This window comes from Oncorhynchus tshawytscha, linkage group LG18 (genome assembly GCF_018296145.1).
Source record: "Oncorhynchus tshawytscha isolate Ot180627B linkage group LG18, Otsh_v2.0, whole genome shotgun sequence".
NCBI classification, from domain to species: Eukaryota; Metazoa; Chordata; class Actinopteri; order Salmoniformes; family Salmonidae; genus Oncorhynchus; species Oncorhynchus tshawytscha.
In genome coordinates this window covers 26,201,852-26,219,920 of record NC_056446.1, presented here as the reverse complement: position 1 = coordinate 26,219,920, position 18,069 = coordinate 26,201,852, and the positions used below count along the sequence as shown (strand labels likewise).

The 18,069-nt window shown below is 44.1% G+C and overlaps 1 protein-coding gene across 1 annotated transcript in view; it reads right to left on the bottom strand.

The window, feature by feature from the left end:
* The window catches only part of LOC112217379 (pleckstrin homology domain-containing family G member 1-like), a 144,602-nt gene that overhangs the window by 36,719 nt on the left and 89,814 nt on the right, over positions 1-18,069 (bottom strand). Inside the window, 1 exon segment of the mRNA XM_042300869.1 lies at positions 10,029-10,564. Within this exon segment, the coding sequence (XP_042156803.1) occupies positions 10,029-10,564 (536 nt within the window).

Below are 18,069 nucleotides of genomic sequence, written 5' to 3'. Positions count from 1 at the left end.
AGACAGGGAATTTTTACTAGGATTAAATGTCAGGAATTGTGAAAAACTGAGTTTAAATGTATTTGGCTAAGGTGTATGTAAACTTCCGACTTCAACTGTTTATCTGCAGGCCACACAAAGTAGCCAACCTGCGTCTCACCCCCCCTCCCCCTCTCTAACACACACAACACTCTTAGATTGTTTGGTGAGGTCATCCACTCACAGAGGGGGAACTCTGACAGAATCATTGTGTAAAATAGAAGCAGGGGTCAAGGTTCTGAGGTAAGAGGAGACAGTTTGGAGGATTTAGGGGTGAAAGGGCAGATATGGGGGTTTCAGGGCAATGGTTTAGGGCCAGGTTTGGGGGTTAGAGTTTTGGCTTTAATTTAGGATAATGGTGGTTGGGAGGCACAGTAAGAGACCAGGATCATGTTTAGGGTTTGGGTTGTCAATCAACACAGCCTAGTCTGAGCCTGATCACTAGAGGTCGACCGATTAATCGGAATGGCCGATTAGTTAGGGCCGATTTCAAGTTTTCATAACAATCGGAAATCGGTATTTTTGGATGCCGATTTTTTCTTTTTCTTTATTTAACGAGGCAAGTCAGTGAAGAACACATTCTTATTTTCAATGACGGCCTAGGAACGGTGGGTTAACTGCCTCGTTCAGGGGCAGAACAACTGATTTTTACCTTGTCAGCGCAGGGATTCAATCTTGCAACCTTACGGTTAACTAGTCCAATGCTCTAACCACCTGCCTCACGATGAACCTGCCTGTTACGCGAATGCAGTAAGAAGCCAAGGAAAGTTGCTAGCTAGCATTAAACTTATCTTATAAAAAAAAACAATCAATCAATCATAATCACTAGTTATAACTACACATGGTTGATTATATTACTAGTTTATCTAGCGTGTCCTGCGTTGCATAGAATCGATGCGGTGCACATTCGCGAAAAAGGACTGCTACTTCCGGCGCCGACAGAGATGGCCGCCTCGCTTCGCGTTCCTAGGAAACTATGCAGTTTTTTGTTTTTTTACGTGTTATTTCTTACACTAGTACCCCAGGTCATCTTAGGTTTCTTTACATACAGCCGACAAGAACTACTGAATATAAGATCAGCGTCAACTCACCATCAGTACGACCAAGAATATGTTTTTCGCGACGCGGATCCTGTGTTCTGCCTTACAACCAGTGTAACCGAGTGGATCACATGCAGCGAAAAAAAAAAAAAACAACTCAGAAAAAGAGGGAAACGAAGCGGTCTTCTGGTCAGACTCCGGAGACGGGCACACCGTGCACCACTCCCTAGCATTCTTCTTGCCAATGTCCAGTCTCTTGACAACAAGGTTGATGAAATCCGAGCAAGGGTAGCATTCCAGAGGGACATCAGAGACTGTAACGTTCTCTGCTTCACGGAAACATGGCTAACTGGAGAGACGCAATCCGTAGCGGTGCAGCCAGCGGGTTTCTCCACGCATCGCGCGGACAGAAACAAACATCTTTCTGGTAAGAAGAGGGGCGGGGCGTATGTCTTATGGCCAACGTGACATGGTGTGATGAAAGAAACATACAGGAACTCAAATCCTTCTGTTCACCTGATTTAGAATTCCTCACAATCAAATGTAGACCGCATTATCTACCAAGAGAATTCTCTTCGATTATAATCACAGCCGTATATATCCCCCCCCAAGCAGACACATCGATGGCTCTGAACGAACTTTATTTAACTCTCTGCAAACTGGAAACGATTTATCCGGAGGCTGCATTCATTGTAGCTGGGGATTTTAACAAGGCTAATCTGAAAACAAGACTCCCTAAATTTTATCAGCATATCGATTGCGCAACCAGGGGTGGAAAGACCCTGGATCATTGTTACTCTAACTTCCGCGAGGCATATAAGGCCCTGCCCCGCCCCCTTTCGGAAAAGCTGACCACGACTCCATTTTGTTGATCCCTGCCTACAGACAGAAACTAAAACAAGAAGCTCCCACGCTGAGGTCTGTCCAACGCTGGTCCGACCAAGCTGACTCCACACTCCAAGACTGCTTCCATCACGTGGACTGGGAGATGTTTCGTATTGCGTCAGACAACAACATTGACGAATACGCTGATACGGTGTGCGAGTTCATTAGAACGTGCGTTGAAGATGTCGTTCCCATAGCAACGATTAAAACATTCCCTAACCAGAAACCGTGGATTGATGGCAGCATTCGTGTGAAACTGAAGGCACGAACCACTGCTTTTAATCAGGGCAAGGTGTCTGGTAACATGGCTGAATACAAACAGTGCAGCTATTCCCTCCGCAAGGCTATCAAACAAGCTAAGCGCCAGTACAGAGACAAAGTAGAATCTCAATTCAACGGCTCAGACACAAGAGGTATGTGGCAGGGTCTACAGTCAATCACGGACTACAGGAAGAAACCCAGCCCAGTCACGGACCAGGATGTCTTGCTCCCAGGCAGACTAAATAACTTTTTTGCCCGCTTTGAGGACAATACAGTGCCACTGACACGGCCTGCAACGGAAACATGCGGTCTCTCCTTCACTGCAGCCGAAGTGAGTAAGACATTTAAACGTGTTAACCCTCGCAAGGCTGCAGGCCCAGACGGCATCCCCAGCCGCGCCCTCAGAGCATGCGCAGACCAGCTGGCCGGTGTGTTTACGGACATATTCAATCAATCCCTATACCAGTCTGCTGTTCCCACATGCTTCAAGAGGGCCACCATTGTTCCTATTCCCAAGAAAGCTAAGGTAACTGAGCTAAACGACTACCGCCCGTAGCACTCACATCCGTCATCATGAAGTGCTTTGAGAGACTAGTCAAGGACCATATCACCTCCACCCTACCTGACACCCTTGACCCACTCCAATTTGCTTACCGCCCAAATAGGTCCACAGACGATGCAATCTCAACCACACTGCACACTGCCCTAACCCATCTGGACAAGAGGAATACCTATGTGAGAATGCTGTTCATCGACTACAGCTCGGCATTCAACACCATAGTACCCTCCAAGCTCGTCATCAAGCTCGAGACCCTGGGTCTCGACCCCGCCCTGTGCAACTGGGTACTGGACTTCCTGACGGGCCGCCCCCAGGTGGTGAGGGTAGGCAACAACATCTCCTCCCCGCTGATCCTCAACACTGGGGCCCCACAAGGGTGCGTTCTGAGCCCTCTCCTGTACTCCCTGTTCACCCACGACTGCGTGGCCATGCACGCCTCCAACTCAATCATCAAGTTTGCGGACGACACAACAGTGGTAGGCTTGATTACCAACAACGACGAGACGGCCTACAGGGAGGAGGTGAGGGCCCTCGGAGTGTGGTGTCAGGAAAATAACCTCACACTCAACGTCAACAAAACTAAGGAGATGATTGTGGACTTCAGGAAACAGCAGAGGGAACACCCCCATCCACATCGATGGAACAGTAGTGGAGAGGGTAGCAAGTTTTAAGTTCCTCGGCATACACATCACAGACAAACTGAATTGGTCCACTCACACAGACAGCATCGTGAGGAAGGCGCAGCAGCGCCTCTTCAACCTCAGGAGGCTGAAGAAATTCGGCTTGTCACCAAAAGCACTCACAAACTTCTACAGATGCACAATCGAGAGCATCCTGGCGGGCTGTATCACCGCCTGGTATGGCAACTGCACCGCCCTCAACCGTAAGGCTCTCCAGAGGGTAGTGAGGTCTGCACAACGCATCACCGGGGGCAAACTACCTGCACTCCAGGACACCTACACCACCCGATGCTACAGGAAGGCCATAAAGATCATCAAGGACATCAACCACCCGAGCCACTGCCTGTTCACCCCGCTGCCATCCAGAAGGCGAGGTCAGTACAGGTGCATCAAAGCTAGGACCGAGAGACTGAAAAACAGCTTCTATCTCAAGGCCATCAGACTGTTAAACAGCCACCACTAACATTGAGTGGCTACTGCCAACACACTGTCAATGACACTGACTCTACTCCAGCCACTTTAATCATGGGAATCGATGGGAAATTATGTAAATATATCACTAGCCACTTTAAACAATGCTACCTTATATAATGTTACTTACCCTACATTGTTCATCTCAAATGCATACGTTGATACTGTACTCTATATCATCGACTGCATCCTTATGTAATACATGTATCACTAGCCACTTTAACTATGCCACTTGGTTTACATACTTATCTCATATGTATATACTGTACTCGATATCATCTACTGTATCTTGCCTATGCTGCTCTGTACCATCACTCATTCATATATCCTTATGTACATATTCTTTATCCCCTTACACTGTGTATGACAGTAGTTTTTTTTGGAATTGTTAGTTAGATTACTTGCTCGTTATTACTGCATTGTCGGAACTAGAAGCACAAGCATTTCGCTACACTCGCATTAACATCTGCTAACCATGTGTATGTGACAAATAAAATTTGATTTGATGATTTGATTTGATTTGTCGTTGCTCCAACGTGTACCTATCCATAAACATCATTGCCTTTCTTAATATCAATACACAGAAGTATATATTTTTAAACCTGCATATTTAGCTAAAAGAAAGGTTAGCAGGTAATATTAACCAGGTGAAATTGTGTCAATTCTCTTGCGTTCATTGCACGCAGAGTCAAGGTATATGCAATAGTTTGGGCCGCCTGGCTCATTGCAAACTAATTTGCCAGAATTTTTACGTAATTATGACATAACATTGAAGGTTGTGCAATGTAACAGCAATATTTAGACTTATGAATGACACCCGATAGATAAAATACGGAACGGTTCCGTATTTCACTGAAAGAATAAACGTTTTGTTTTCGAAATTATAGTTTCCGGATTCAAGCATATTAATGACCTAAGGCTTGTATTTCTGTGTGTTATTATGTTATAATTAAGTCTATGATTTGATAGAGCAGTCTGACTGAGCGATGGTAGGCCGCAGCAGGCTCGTAACTATTCATTCAACCACACTTTAGTGCGTTTTGCCAGCAGCTTTTCGCAATGCTTCAAGCATCACTCGCTCTGAGACTTGGAGTAGTTGTTCCCCTTGCTCTGCATGGATAACGCTGCTTTGAGGGTGGCTGTTGTTGATGTGTTCCTGGTTCGAGCCCAGGTAGTGGGGAGGAGAGGGATGGAAGTTATACTGTTACACTGGCAATACTAAAGTGCCTATAAGAACATCCAATAGTCAAAGGTATATGAAATACAAATCGTATAGAGAGAAAGAGTCCTATAATTCCTATAATAACTACAACCTAAATCCTCTTACCTGGGAATATTGAAGACACATGTTAAAAGGAACCACCAACTTTCATATGTTCTCATGTTCTGAGCAAGGAACTTAAACGTTAGCTTTTCTTACATGGCACATATTTCACTTTTACTTCTCCAACACTTTGTTTTTGTATTATTTAACCTCTTTCAGCTAGGGGGCACTATTTTTATGTTTGGAAAAATAACGTTGCCAATGTAAACGGCCTATTTCTCAGGCCCATATGCTAGAATATGCATATAATTGACAGATTAGGATAGAAAACTCTAAAGTTTCCAAAACAGTCAAAGTATTGTCTGTGAGTATAACAGAACTGATATTGCAGGCGAAACCTGAGGAAAATCAAACCAGGAAGTGGCTTCTATTTTGAAAGCTCCATGTTCCATAGCCTGCCTTCGCTCCATTTAAAGGGATATCAACCAGATTCCTTTTCCTATCGCTGCCTCAAGGTGTCAACAGACTTTAGACATAGTTTCAGGCTTTTATTTTGAAAGATGAGCGAGAAAGATAACATGGCGTTGGTGGATAGCTGGGTGTTCATGAGTTTTGCTTGCGCAGCAGAGTGGGGCAGCCATTGACTCTCCCTCTCCTACTGAAAAAGAGACAATGCCGGTTGATATATTATCGATTATTATTTTAAAAACAACCTGAGGATTGATTATAAAAAACATTTGACATGTTTCTATGGACATTATGGATACTATTTGCGTTGTCGTGACCCCTCGAGCCTGTGGATTTCTGAACATAACGCGACAAACAAACAGAGGTATTTTGGATACAAAAATAATCTTTATGGAACAAAAGGAACATTTGTGTAACTGGGAGGCTCGTGAGTGAAAACATCCGAAGATCAAAAGGTAAGCGATTAATTTTATTGCTTTTCTGATTTTCGCGACCAAGCTACTTTGATGCAAGGTGTTCATCATGTTTTGTTTAGTGATCGATAAACTTACACAAACACTTGGATTGCTTTCACTTCCAATACTCTACTCAGCAAACTGGATGCAGTTTATCACAGTGCCATCCGTTTTGTTACTAAAGCACCTTATACCACCCACCACTGCGACCTGTATGCTCTAGTCTGCTGGCCCGCTCTGCATGTTCGTCGCCAGACCCACTGGCTCCAGGTCATCTACAAGTCTATGCTAGGTAAAGCTCCGCCTTATCTCAGTTCACTGGTCACGATGGCAACACCCACCTGCAGCACACGCTCCAGCAGGTGTATCTCACTGATCATCCCTAAAACCAAAATGGGATGGGATGAAAGGCGTTCTCCAGGTTTCTCTGCGAGTTCGTTTGGAGAAGCCTGATATGCTGCTTAAAACACAGTTATTCAGCCAGGGAAGGACCACCATACAGTGGGGCAAAAAAGTATTGTCAGCCACCAATTGTGCAAGTTCTCCCACTTAAAAAGATGAGAGGCCTGTAATTTTCATCATAGGTACACTTCAACTATGACAGACAAAATGAGGAACAAAATCCAGAAAATCACATTGTAGGATTTTGAATGAATTTATTTTCAAATTATGGTGGAAAATAAGTATTTGGTCAATAACAAAAGTTTCTCAATACTTTGTTATATACCCTTTGTTGGCAATGACAGAGGTCAAAGGTTTTCTGTAAGTCTTCACAAGGTTTTCACACACTGTTGCTGGTATTTTGGCCCATTCCTCCATGCAGATCTCCTCTAGAGCAGTGATGTTTTGGGGCTGTTGCTGGGCAACACAGACTTTCAACTCCCTCCAAAGATTTTCTTTGGGGTTGAGATCTGGAGACTGGCTAGGCCACTCCAGGACCTTGAAATGCTTCTTACGAAGCCACTCCTTCGTTGCCCGGGCGGTGTGTTTGGGATCATTGTCATGCAGAAAAGACCCAGCCACGTTTCATCCTCAATGCCCTTGGCTTTTTTACTTTGGTCCCAGCTCTCTGCAGGTCATTCACTAGGTCCCCCCATGTGGTTCTGGGATTTTTGCTCACCGCTCGTGATCATTTTGACCCCACAGGGTGAGATCTTGCGTGGAGCCCCAGATCGAGGGAGATTATCAGTGGTCTTGTATGTCTTAAATTTCCTAATAATTGATCCCACAGTTGATTTCTTCAAACCAAGCTGCCCATTGCAGATTCAGTCTTCTCAGCCTGGTGCAAGTCTACAATTTTGTTTCTGGTGTCCTTTGACAGCTCTTTGGTCTTGGCCATAGTGGAGTTTGGAGTGTGACTGTTTGAGGTTGTGGACAGGTGTCTTTTTTACTGATAACAAGTTCAAACAGGTGCCATTAATACAGGTAACGAGTGGAGGACAGAGAAGAAGTTACAGGTCTGTGAGAGCCAGAAATCTTGCTTGTTTGTAGGTGACCAAATACTTATTTTCCACCATAATTTGCAAATAAATTCATTAAAAATTTTACAATGTGATTTTTCTCATTTTGTCTGTCATAGTTGAAGTGTACCTATGATGAAAATTACAGGCCTCTCTCATATTTGTAAGTGGGAGAACTTGCACAATTGGTGGCTGACTAAATACTTTTTTGCTCCACTGTATATAGGGTGCATCTACCATGTACTACTCACATACAGTTACAGTGCATCTGGAACGTATTCCGACCCCTTGACTTTTTCCACATTTTATTTACATTACTGCCTTATTCTAAAATGTATTGAATAGTTTTTTCCCCTCATCAATTTACACACAATACTCCATAATGACAAAACAAAAAAACTACTTTGACATTTTTGCAAATGTATTAAAAATAAAAAACTGAAATAGTACATTTACATAAGTATTCAGACCCTTGACTCAGTACTTTGTTGAAGCACATCAGCATTAAGTCTTCTTGGGTATGACGCTACAAGCTTGGCACACCTATATTTGGGGAGTTTCTGCCATTCTTCTCTGCAGAAACTCGGTCAGGTTGGATAGGGAGTGTCGCTGCTCCGACACAATCCTGTCTCTGAGCTCTACGGACAATTCATTCGACCTCATTGCTTGGCCTTCGACCTCATGTCTTGGTTTTTACTCTGACATGCACTGTCAACTGTGGGACCTTATATAGACAGGTGTGTGCCTTTCCAAATGATGTCCAATAAATTGAGTTTACCACAAATTGTAGAAACATCAAGGATTATCAATGGAAACAAGATGCACCTGAGTTCAATATCGAGTCTCATAGCAAAGGGTCTGAACACTTATGCAAAGAAGGTATCTGTTTTTGATTTGTAATACATTTGCAAACATTTCTAAAAACATGTTTTCACTTTGTCATTATGGGGTAGTGTGTGTATCTTGATGGGATGCACTGTACATTATGTGCCACACACACACAAACCACTGCACACATATGCACATACCAATACAAACAGACTGCTTGTGCAGGCCACATCACCGTCCGTCGCTGACAGATGGAGCGCAGGTGAGCCCACAGGAGTCTGGTTAAATATTTGTGTTTGGGCAATCACCCCCTCTAACCCTGCGGAAAGCACCACGCAAGGGATTCTGGGTAATGGGTGGAGGGTGACAGCTCTGATGGCGAGTGGCCACGGTGGATAGTAGCACTATACTGTACATTGGTGGTGGTGAATATGATGGTGAATGAGTGCGATGTGTTACACCCACTTAATGGGACCTACTGACAAGCACTAGATATAGCAGGGCAGTCTGCTCTGAATGTAATCCACTGATGATGAATAGCGCAAATGTTGGAAGTCTTAACAGAGATTGACATCAATAAGGGGGGAGAAAGGAGTAAATTATGGTCCTGTCTAAAAGTGTAGTGGAAGAGTGGGTGTCCGGCCGCATAGATCTGATAAAGGGGTCTTGTTGAGTAGTTAGGGGGGTCCAGGTCTAAGGGGAGTATACGTCTTTAAAGCGATCTCTGCTCAGTGTTTAGCTAACCTACTTTAGACATTGTTATTACAGCTCTAAATCCCTCTTCCTACAGCACCGCTCTCCCATTCCTATTCTCCTCACCCTGAATGGAGCGAGGAGGCATGGTGGGGGTAGGGACATCCATCTTGGTCCCTGTGACAAGGTGGGAGGGGTGAGGAAACCGTTTCTCCGACAACTCACCCACCCCCTCTCTCTTTCTGAAAGGACCAGTTTCCTGCTGGTTGGGAACTCTGACGACAACTCTTCCACCCAAATCAACTTCTCCTGTATATGGGTGTTGTCTATGAACACTCTGGACACATCTTGACCCCTGTTATTTGGTATGATGCTGTTCAGTAATATACTAGTATCTGTCCTCCTACACTGCAGTGTTCCATCCAGTCCTCCAGCAGTCCCAACAGGGTTTCATCTCCGGCAGTCCCAACAGGGTTTCATCTCCGGCAGTCCCAACAGGGTTTCATCTCAGGTCCTCCAGCAGTCCCAAAAGGGTTTCATCTCAGGTCCTCCAGCAGTCCCAAAAGGATTCTCATCCAGTCCCAACAACATCCCAACAACATTTTTGTTTTAGTCCTGGGCAAACTCACCTGATTCAACTCACTGAGGGCTTGATGATTAGTTGACTCAGGTGTGCTTGTCCAGGGCTACAACAACAATATGTACTGTTGGGGGTACTGGAGGTCTGGAGTAGGGAAACACTGCATGCGCTGTCCTAATGTTTGCATCTCACCTAACAGTCTGAAAATGTACCCCTGTGCTGTATGTAGGTGCAGTGATAGCTGGTGTCTCCCCAGTGGTGTTGTGTGGTACCATGTTCCTCACAGTACTGGACAGACTCCTGTAAGAAGGATATGTACTATGTATGCGTCTCCCCAGTGGTGTTGTGTGGTACCATGCTCCTTACCTGTACGATGCTCTGCAGGTCCAGTACGTAGGTCCTCTCAGTGTCCATTATCTCCTGAACCACCCTGTCCACATACTGCACCCTGGGCCCTGGGGAGCTCCTCTCCCCAGCCTTGGTGTCTGGCAGGGGGGTCTGGGCAGACACCTGTCTAACAGTCCCTTTTCCTGCATCTGTTCCTCCAATATTCCTTTCCTCCTCATCCCCACATCCCAGCTGTCTGGCTGGAACCAGCTCTAACCGGATCGCCCCGGAGTCCCGGTCAGGAGGTGGGTGACAGTGAGGGGAGGGGCCTAAAGTGGAGCGGCTGCCCAGTGAACAGTGGCTGTCCCTGGAGGAGGCGGAGGAAGAGGTGGAGCCGTAGCTGATTGGGCGCTCAGCACTGTCTGGGGAGGAGTCCATGCTGTGGGCGGAGCAGTAGCGTAGAGGGGTGTGGTGGATGTCGGAGTGGCGAAAGCGGCCCGGAACGCCCACTGAGCTCAGGACCGAGCCGGCATCCGGAATCTCTGGGAGAGGAGGGAGGGCATCCGTGTAATCGTCTGAAAGAAGGAGGCGAGAGAGGGAGAGAAAAGGAAGTGTGAGAATTGAGACCTTTATCCTTGTCCTCTCATCAAGTTCAGAGTAAACGTTGTTAATACTCAACCATCTTAATAAAACAACAAAAAGTGAACCCCTTTATGTTCCCACAGTGTCCCTATCTGGATTCCAAGTGGCAAGCTTGCCAGGACACAGTTTAACTAGACACTGGAAGCCTCTCTCTCGTCTCTCTCTCTCTCTTGCCGTCTCATCTCTCTCGGCTAAAAGGCCAAAGTAGGAAACCCACACCTTGTTCATGTCCCTTGATGGTTTAGGATTCCAACTGAAAAACAGGCCACACCACAGTCATGAGAGTGTGGTGTCCAGTCTAACTGAAACTGACCACAACCATGTCCTCAACTCACACCATGGCCAGAAGGCTTTAAACACACACAAAAATAAGCACTCTAACAAGCCATGATGACCACACTAAGTCATGGTGTGGGGAGAAACCAGAGAGAGAGAGAGACACCAGAGAGAGAGACACCAGAGAGCGAGAGACCAGAGAGAGAGAGACGAGAGAGAGCGCGCCCAGAGAGAGCGAGCCCAGAGAGAGAGAGACAGAGAGAGAGAGAGACGAGAGAGAGAGAGAGCCCAGAGAGAGCCCAGAGAGAGCCCAGAGAGAGAGAGAGACCAGAGAGAGAGACCAGAGAGACCAGAGAGAGAGAGACCAGAGAGAGAGAGAGACCAGAGAGAGAGACCAGAGAGAGAGACCAGAGAGAGAGAGAGAGACCAGAGAGAGAGAGAGAGAGAGACCAGAGAGAGAGAGAGACCAGAGAGAGACCAGAGAGACCAGAGAGAGACCAGAGAGACCAGATAGAGACCAGAGAGACCAGATAGAGAGAGAGACCAGATAGAGACCAGAGACCAGATAGAGAGAGAGACCAGATAGAGACCAGAGAGACCAGACCAGAGACAGACCAGAGAGAGAGACCAGAGACCAGATAGAGAGAGAGACCAGAGAGACAGACCAGAGAGAGAGAGAGAGACCAGAGAGACCAGATAGAGAGAGAGACCAGAGAGACAGACCAGAGAGAGAGAGAGAGAGTGAGTAAGTGAAAGGGGTATGAATCCCAAACCACCGCCTCGCCCCTACCAACTCGCCCTTGAGGGCCCTCTGTCATCACGTGTTGCTGACGAACATAAAATTCAAATGAACAAATCCCCTGTCGTTTTACAAAATATAAACCTCAGTTACAGTTAAACATTTAATTTGGGAGGTATTTAATATTTTACATGTGTCAAGTCTCACCATCAGACAAATGAATGCTTTTATCATATAATTAGGCACCCCACTCCAATATTTTGTGTGAAACTCAACAATAACACTGTGCCTTATGGGATTCCAATTCGCTAATTAGCCCCTACACCCTAGATAATTTTCATTCCCTCAGCTTTGGGACACTTGTGCAAAATGGTGCAAATGGAGAGCCAAGGGGGTGATTTTACAGTACTCTACTTTTCTTTACTGTTCTGTATTGTTTTCTACTGTACATCATGCAAAAACAAACATCTATGATTGGTTCAGATTTGGTCTTGCCAGGACGGACTGACCAATTTTTTATTTTTTTATTCAAAAGTTCATGTATGTATTGGTTGGTGCTCAGTGGTTGAGGATGCTTGTTACAGTAAATGGAAAGAGGTTAGGTGGTAGGTATCATGGTAGGAGTCAGTAAGAGCTGGGAGAGGTGACATTACATGGAGAAAGAAGAGCGAGAGTGTGATTTCACAGTCGGGACAAACTCCCATTGTAGCCAAATCAATTTCAGTAATTCCAATTTAAGTAAGACTTGGTAACAGAATTACGAGTTTTAATCAAACTTGATATCAGTAAAAAAACACAAAAATGATCTATAACTAATTAGCAGGTCTACCTGTAATTGTTATGTGGGTTTTTGGTAACGGAATTACAAGGCAATGTTTATTAAACTCACAGAAGGCAAATAATTAAATAATTGCTCTTAGTTGTGTTTTGATGTATTTCTAATACCTTTTAAGACTTTTCTGGTAGATGTTTTCTAAGACCCCTTTTCCATCTACTTTCCATCTTATTCAACATTTTTGGGATGAAAAATAGTTAAAATGTATACAGAGCATTAGGAAAGTATTCAGACCCCTTGACTTTTTCCACATTTTGTTATGTTAAATCCTTATTCTAAAACGGATTCAATTGTTTTTTCCCCCCATCAATTTACACACACCACCCCATAATGACTAAGCAAAAAACATTAGACATTCTTGCAAATGTATAAAAAATAAATAATGAAATTACATTTACATAAGTATTCAGACCCTTTACTATGTACCTTGTTGAAGCAATTTTGGCAGCGATTAAAGCCTTGAGTTTTCTTGGGTTTGATGCTACAAGCTTGGCACACCTGTATTTGTGGAGTTTCTCCCATTCCTCTCTGCAGATCCTATCAAGCTCTGTCAGGTTGGATGGGGAGGATCGCTGAGCTGCTATTTTTCAGGTCTATCCAGATATGTTAAAAATCGGGTTCAAGTCCGGGCTCTGGCTGGGTCACTCAAGGACATTCAGAGAATTGTGCCGAAGCCACTCCTGTGTTGTCTTGGTTGTGTGCTTAGGGTCATTGTCCTAAGGTACTGAACACTCTGGAGCAGGTTTTCATCTCTGTACTTTGCTCAGTTCACCTTTCCCTCGATCCTGACTAGTCTCCCAGTCCCTGCTACTGAAAAACATCCCCACAACATGATGCTTCCACCACCATGCTTCACCGTAGGGATGGTGCCAGGTTTCCTCCAGACGTGACGCTTGGCATTCAGGCCAAAGATTTCAATCTTGTTCTCACATCAGACCAGATAATCTTGTTTCTCATGGTCTGAGAGTCATTTAGGTGCCTTTTGGCAAACTCCAAGCAGGCTGTCATGTGCCTTTCATTGAGGAGTGGCTTCCGTCTAGCCACTACCACAAAGGCCTGATAGAGATGGGAGAACCTGCAGCACCATCCAGAAAGACAACCATCTCCACAGAGGAACTCTGGAGCTCTGTCAGAGTGACCATCAGGTTCTTGGTCACCTCCCTGACTAAAGCCCTTCTACCCCGATTGCTCAGTTTAGCTGGGCGGCCAGTTCCAGGAAGAGTCTTGTAGGTTCCAAACTTCCATTTAAGAATGAAGCCACTGTGGTCTTGGGGACATTCAATGCGGCAGACAAGTTTTGGTACCCTTCCTCAGATCTGTGCCTCGACACAGTCCTGTCTCGGAGCTCTACGGACAATTTCTTCGACCTCATGGTTTGGTTTTTGCTCTGACATGCACTGTGGGACTTATGCAATGTGCATTCTCCCTACTTCCACTCATGCTACAACCAGAACGGCAGCTGCAATGAATGAGTATAGTAAAGTTAATTTATTAGCAGCTTGTGTCTAATATCAAGGAATATTTCACTCTCTCTGGTCATAGGAGAAACAACATGAATTGGTGCATGAGGCAGAAATAATACAGTGACTTGAGTTTCACCATCAGCTGGAAGACTATGTCCCCTTTTCTCAGTAGAGGGAGTCAGGTGAGAGGCAACCTCAACGCTTCTCCACTCCACGGTACTTACACCCATGACATTGGAAGAACTCCGTGTTTCGTGTGTGTGTTTCTTACATGCATTTGGTTTATCACCCCTGAGATAATGCTAACTGAGCTAATGGTTTTAGTGGGACTCCTTATAGCCATTAGACATGGGCCAGCAACATTCACACAAAGAAACCATGTGTCTCTACCCCTAGTGAAAAACAAACAGACGAAGACTTCCTTACTTCTGTTTACCCAGCCCTTCCCCTGCACCTTCCAGACCCCCTGTTCGGGACACACCTAACCTGTTACACGTGCGCTTGCACACTGCACACCCAAACTCTGTGTGAGTGGTAAAATGTGACTAGAACAAGTAGAGAGTGTGAGTGAGGTGGCCATGGGGGGTTGGTGTTATCTTCAGCCCAGATTATGTTCAACCTGATCTGTGTAAATTCTCTCTAATTACGGGCCTAAAGCCTCAGAGTTGGTACCGTTTCACCAGTTGTGTGTGCATGTCTAAGTCTGTGTCTATGTGTGTCTGTCTCTGTGTGTGTGTGTGTGTGTGTGTGTGTGTGTGTGTAAGGATTAGACTGGGTATTAGTGCTGTGAGCTCTTCCTTTCTTGCCAGAACAGCAACACAGTGAACCAGTGGCACGGAGTCTGGCCTACATTTAGGCTAACTCAATAAGGACAAAGACCAGGCCTACATTTTTTAGCAAATTTATTGAAAATGAAAGAGAAATATCTAATTTACATAAGTATTCACACCCCTGAGTCAATACATGTTAGAATCACATTTGGCAGCGATTACAGCTGTGAGTCTTTCTGGGCAAGTCTCTAAGAGCTGAGCACACCTTAATTGTACAATATTTGCGCATTATTCTTTAAAAACTTCTTCAAAATCTGTCAAGTTGGTTGTTCCTCAAGCCAATGTAAGTCAAAACTAACTAGGCCACTCAGGAACATTCAATGTCTTGGTAAGCAACTCCAGTGTACACTACCGGTCATCTACTAATTAAGGGTTTTTCTTTATTTTTAAGATTTTATACATTGTATAATGATAGCGAAGACATCAAAACTATGAAATAACACATATGGAATCATGTAGTACCCAAATAAAGTGTTAAACAAATCAAAATATATTTTATATGAGATTCTTCAAATAGCCACCCTTTGCCTTGATGACAGCTTTGCACACTCTTGGCATTCTCTCAACCAGCTCCATAAGGTAGTCACCTGGATTGCATTTCCATTAACAGGTGTGCTTTCTTAAAAGTTAATTTGTGGAATTTCTTTCCTTCTTAATGTATTTGAGCCAATCAGTTGTGTTAGGGGTGGTAAACAGAAGATGTCCCTATTTGGTTAAAGACCAAGTCCATGTTATGGCAAGAAGAGCTCAAATAAGCAACGAGAAACAGTCCATCATTTAAGACATGAAGGTTAGTCAATACGGAACATTGCGTGAACTCTGAAAGTTTCTTCAAGTGCAGTCGCAAAAACCATCAAGCGCTATGATGAAACTGGCTCTCATGAGGACCGCCACAGAAATGGAAGACCAGAGTTACCTATTTGCAGCCCAATTAAATGCTTCACTGAGTTCAAGTAAAAGACAACTCAATATCAACTGTTCAGAGGAGACTGTGTGAATCAGGCCTTAGTTGACAAATTGCTGCAAAGAAACCACTACTAAAGGACAACAATAATAATAGACTTGCTTGGGCCAAGAAACATGAGCAATGGACATTAGACCGGTGGAAATTTGTCCTTTGGTCTGGAGTCCAAATTGGAGATTTTTGGTTCCAACCGCCGTCTTTGTGAGATGCAGTGTGGGTGAACGGATGATCTCCGCATGTGTATAAACCATAAAGCATGGAGGTGGTGGTGTGATAGTGTCACTAGCAAAGCACCCCCACACTGTCTGATTTATTTAGAATTTAAGCCACACTTAACCAGCATGGCACCCACAGCATTCTGCAGCGATACGCTAACCCATCTGTTTTTTAGCTTAGTGGGACTATCATTTGTTTTTCAACAGGACAATGACCCAATACACCTCCAGACTGTGCAAGGGCTATTTGATCAAGAAGGAGAGTGATGGAGTGCTGCATCAGGTGACCTGGCCTCCACAATCCCCAGACATAAACCCAACTGAGATGGTTTGGGATGAGTTGGACTGCAGAGTGAAGGAAAATGATCAGCCTATGTGGGAACTCCTTCAAGACTGTTGGAAAAGCATTCCAGGTGAAGCTTGTTGAGAGAATGCCCAGAGTGTGCAAATCTGTCATCAAGGCAAAAGGTGGCTGTTTAACAGTTTTTTTTTTACTTCATGATTCCATATGTGTTAGTTTTGATATCTTCACTATTATTCTACAATGTAGAAAATAGTAAAACATAAAGAAAACCCCTTGAATGAGTAGGTGTTCTAAAACTTTTGACCGGTAGTGTATATTTGGCCTTGTGTTTTAGGTTAATGTCCTGCTGAAAGGTGAATTTGTCTCCCAGGGTCTGTTGGAAAGCATACTGAACCAGGTTTTCCTCTAGGATTTAAGCTGTGCTTAGCTCTATTAAATGTATCTATAAATGTAATCTATACAAACCCCATAGTCCTTGCCGATGACAAGCATACCCATAACCTGATGCATCCGCCACCATGCTTGAAAATATGAAGAGTGGTACTCAGTGATGTGTTGTGTTGTGTTTGCCCAAAACATAACATTTTGTATTCACGATAAAGTTAATTTCTTTTCAGTTTTACTCTAGTCCCTTATTGCAAACAGGACACATATTTTGGAATAGTTTTATTCTGTACAGGTTTCCTTCTCACATTTAGGAATAGTTTTATTCTGTACAGGATTCCTTCTTTTCACTCTGTCAATTAGGGTAGTATTGAAGAGTAACTACAATGTTGTTGATCCATCCTCAGTGCTCTCCTATCACAGCCATTAAACTCTGTTTAAAATCACCATTGGCATTAAGTTGAAATCCCCAAGTGGTTTCCTCCCCTCAGGCAACTGAGTTAGGAAGGACGCCTGTATCTTTGTAGTGATTGGGTGTATTGATACACCATCCAAAGTGTAATTAATAACTTCATCATGCTCAAAGATTATTATTTTAACCCATCTACCAATAGGTGGCCTTCTTTGCAAGGCATTGGAAAACCTCCCTGGTCTTTGTGGTTGAATCTGTGTTTGAAATTCACTGCTTGACTGAGGGACATTACAGATAATTGTGTGTGTGTGGAATACAGAGATGAGGTAGTCATTCAAAAATCATGTTAATCACTATTGTTGCACACGGTCCATATTATGTGACTTGTTAAGCAAATGTTTACTCTTGAACTTATTTAAGCTTGCTATAACAAAGGGGTTGAATACGTATTGACTCAAGACATTTCAGCTTTTATTTTTTTAATTAATTTGTTGAAATTTCTAAAAAACAGAATTCTACTTTGACATTATGGGGTATTGTGTGTAGGCAGGTGACACAAAATCTCAATTTAATCCATTTCAAATTCAGGCTGTAATACAACAAAATGTGGACAAAGTCAAGGGGTGTGAATACTTTCTGAAGGCACTGTTACAAGTCTACTTCAGTCACACATTTCATGTGTGAGATTCACCATCCTTCAGAACTGTCATGTGCTCCATCAACTCCATCCACAAGTACTGAAGCTTCATAACACATTAACACTTATAAAAATATGGTATGAGTTACAGAAGCACAATGAAACTGAAACCTAAGTTGGTTTTACTCACTGCTTTAGCACACTCCGCCAACCCTGATGTCCTTGCCGTGTCTGAATCCTGGCTTAGGAAGGCCACCAAAAATTTGGAGATTTCCATACCCAACTACCACATTTTCCATCCAGATATAACTGCCAAAGGGGGAGGAGTTGCAATCTACTACAGAGATAGCCTGCAAAGTTCTGTCATACTTACCAGGTC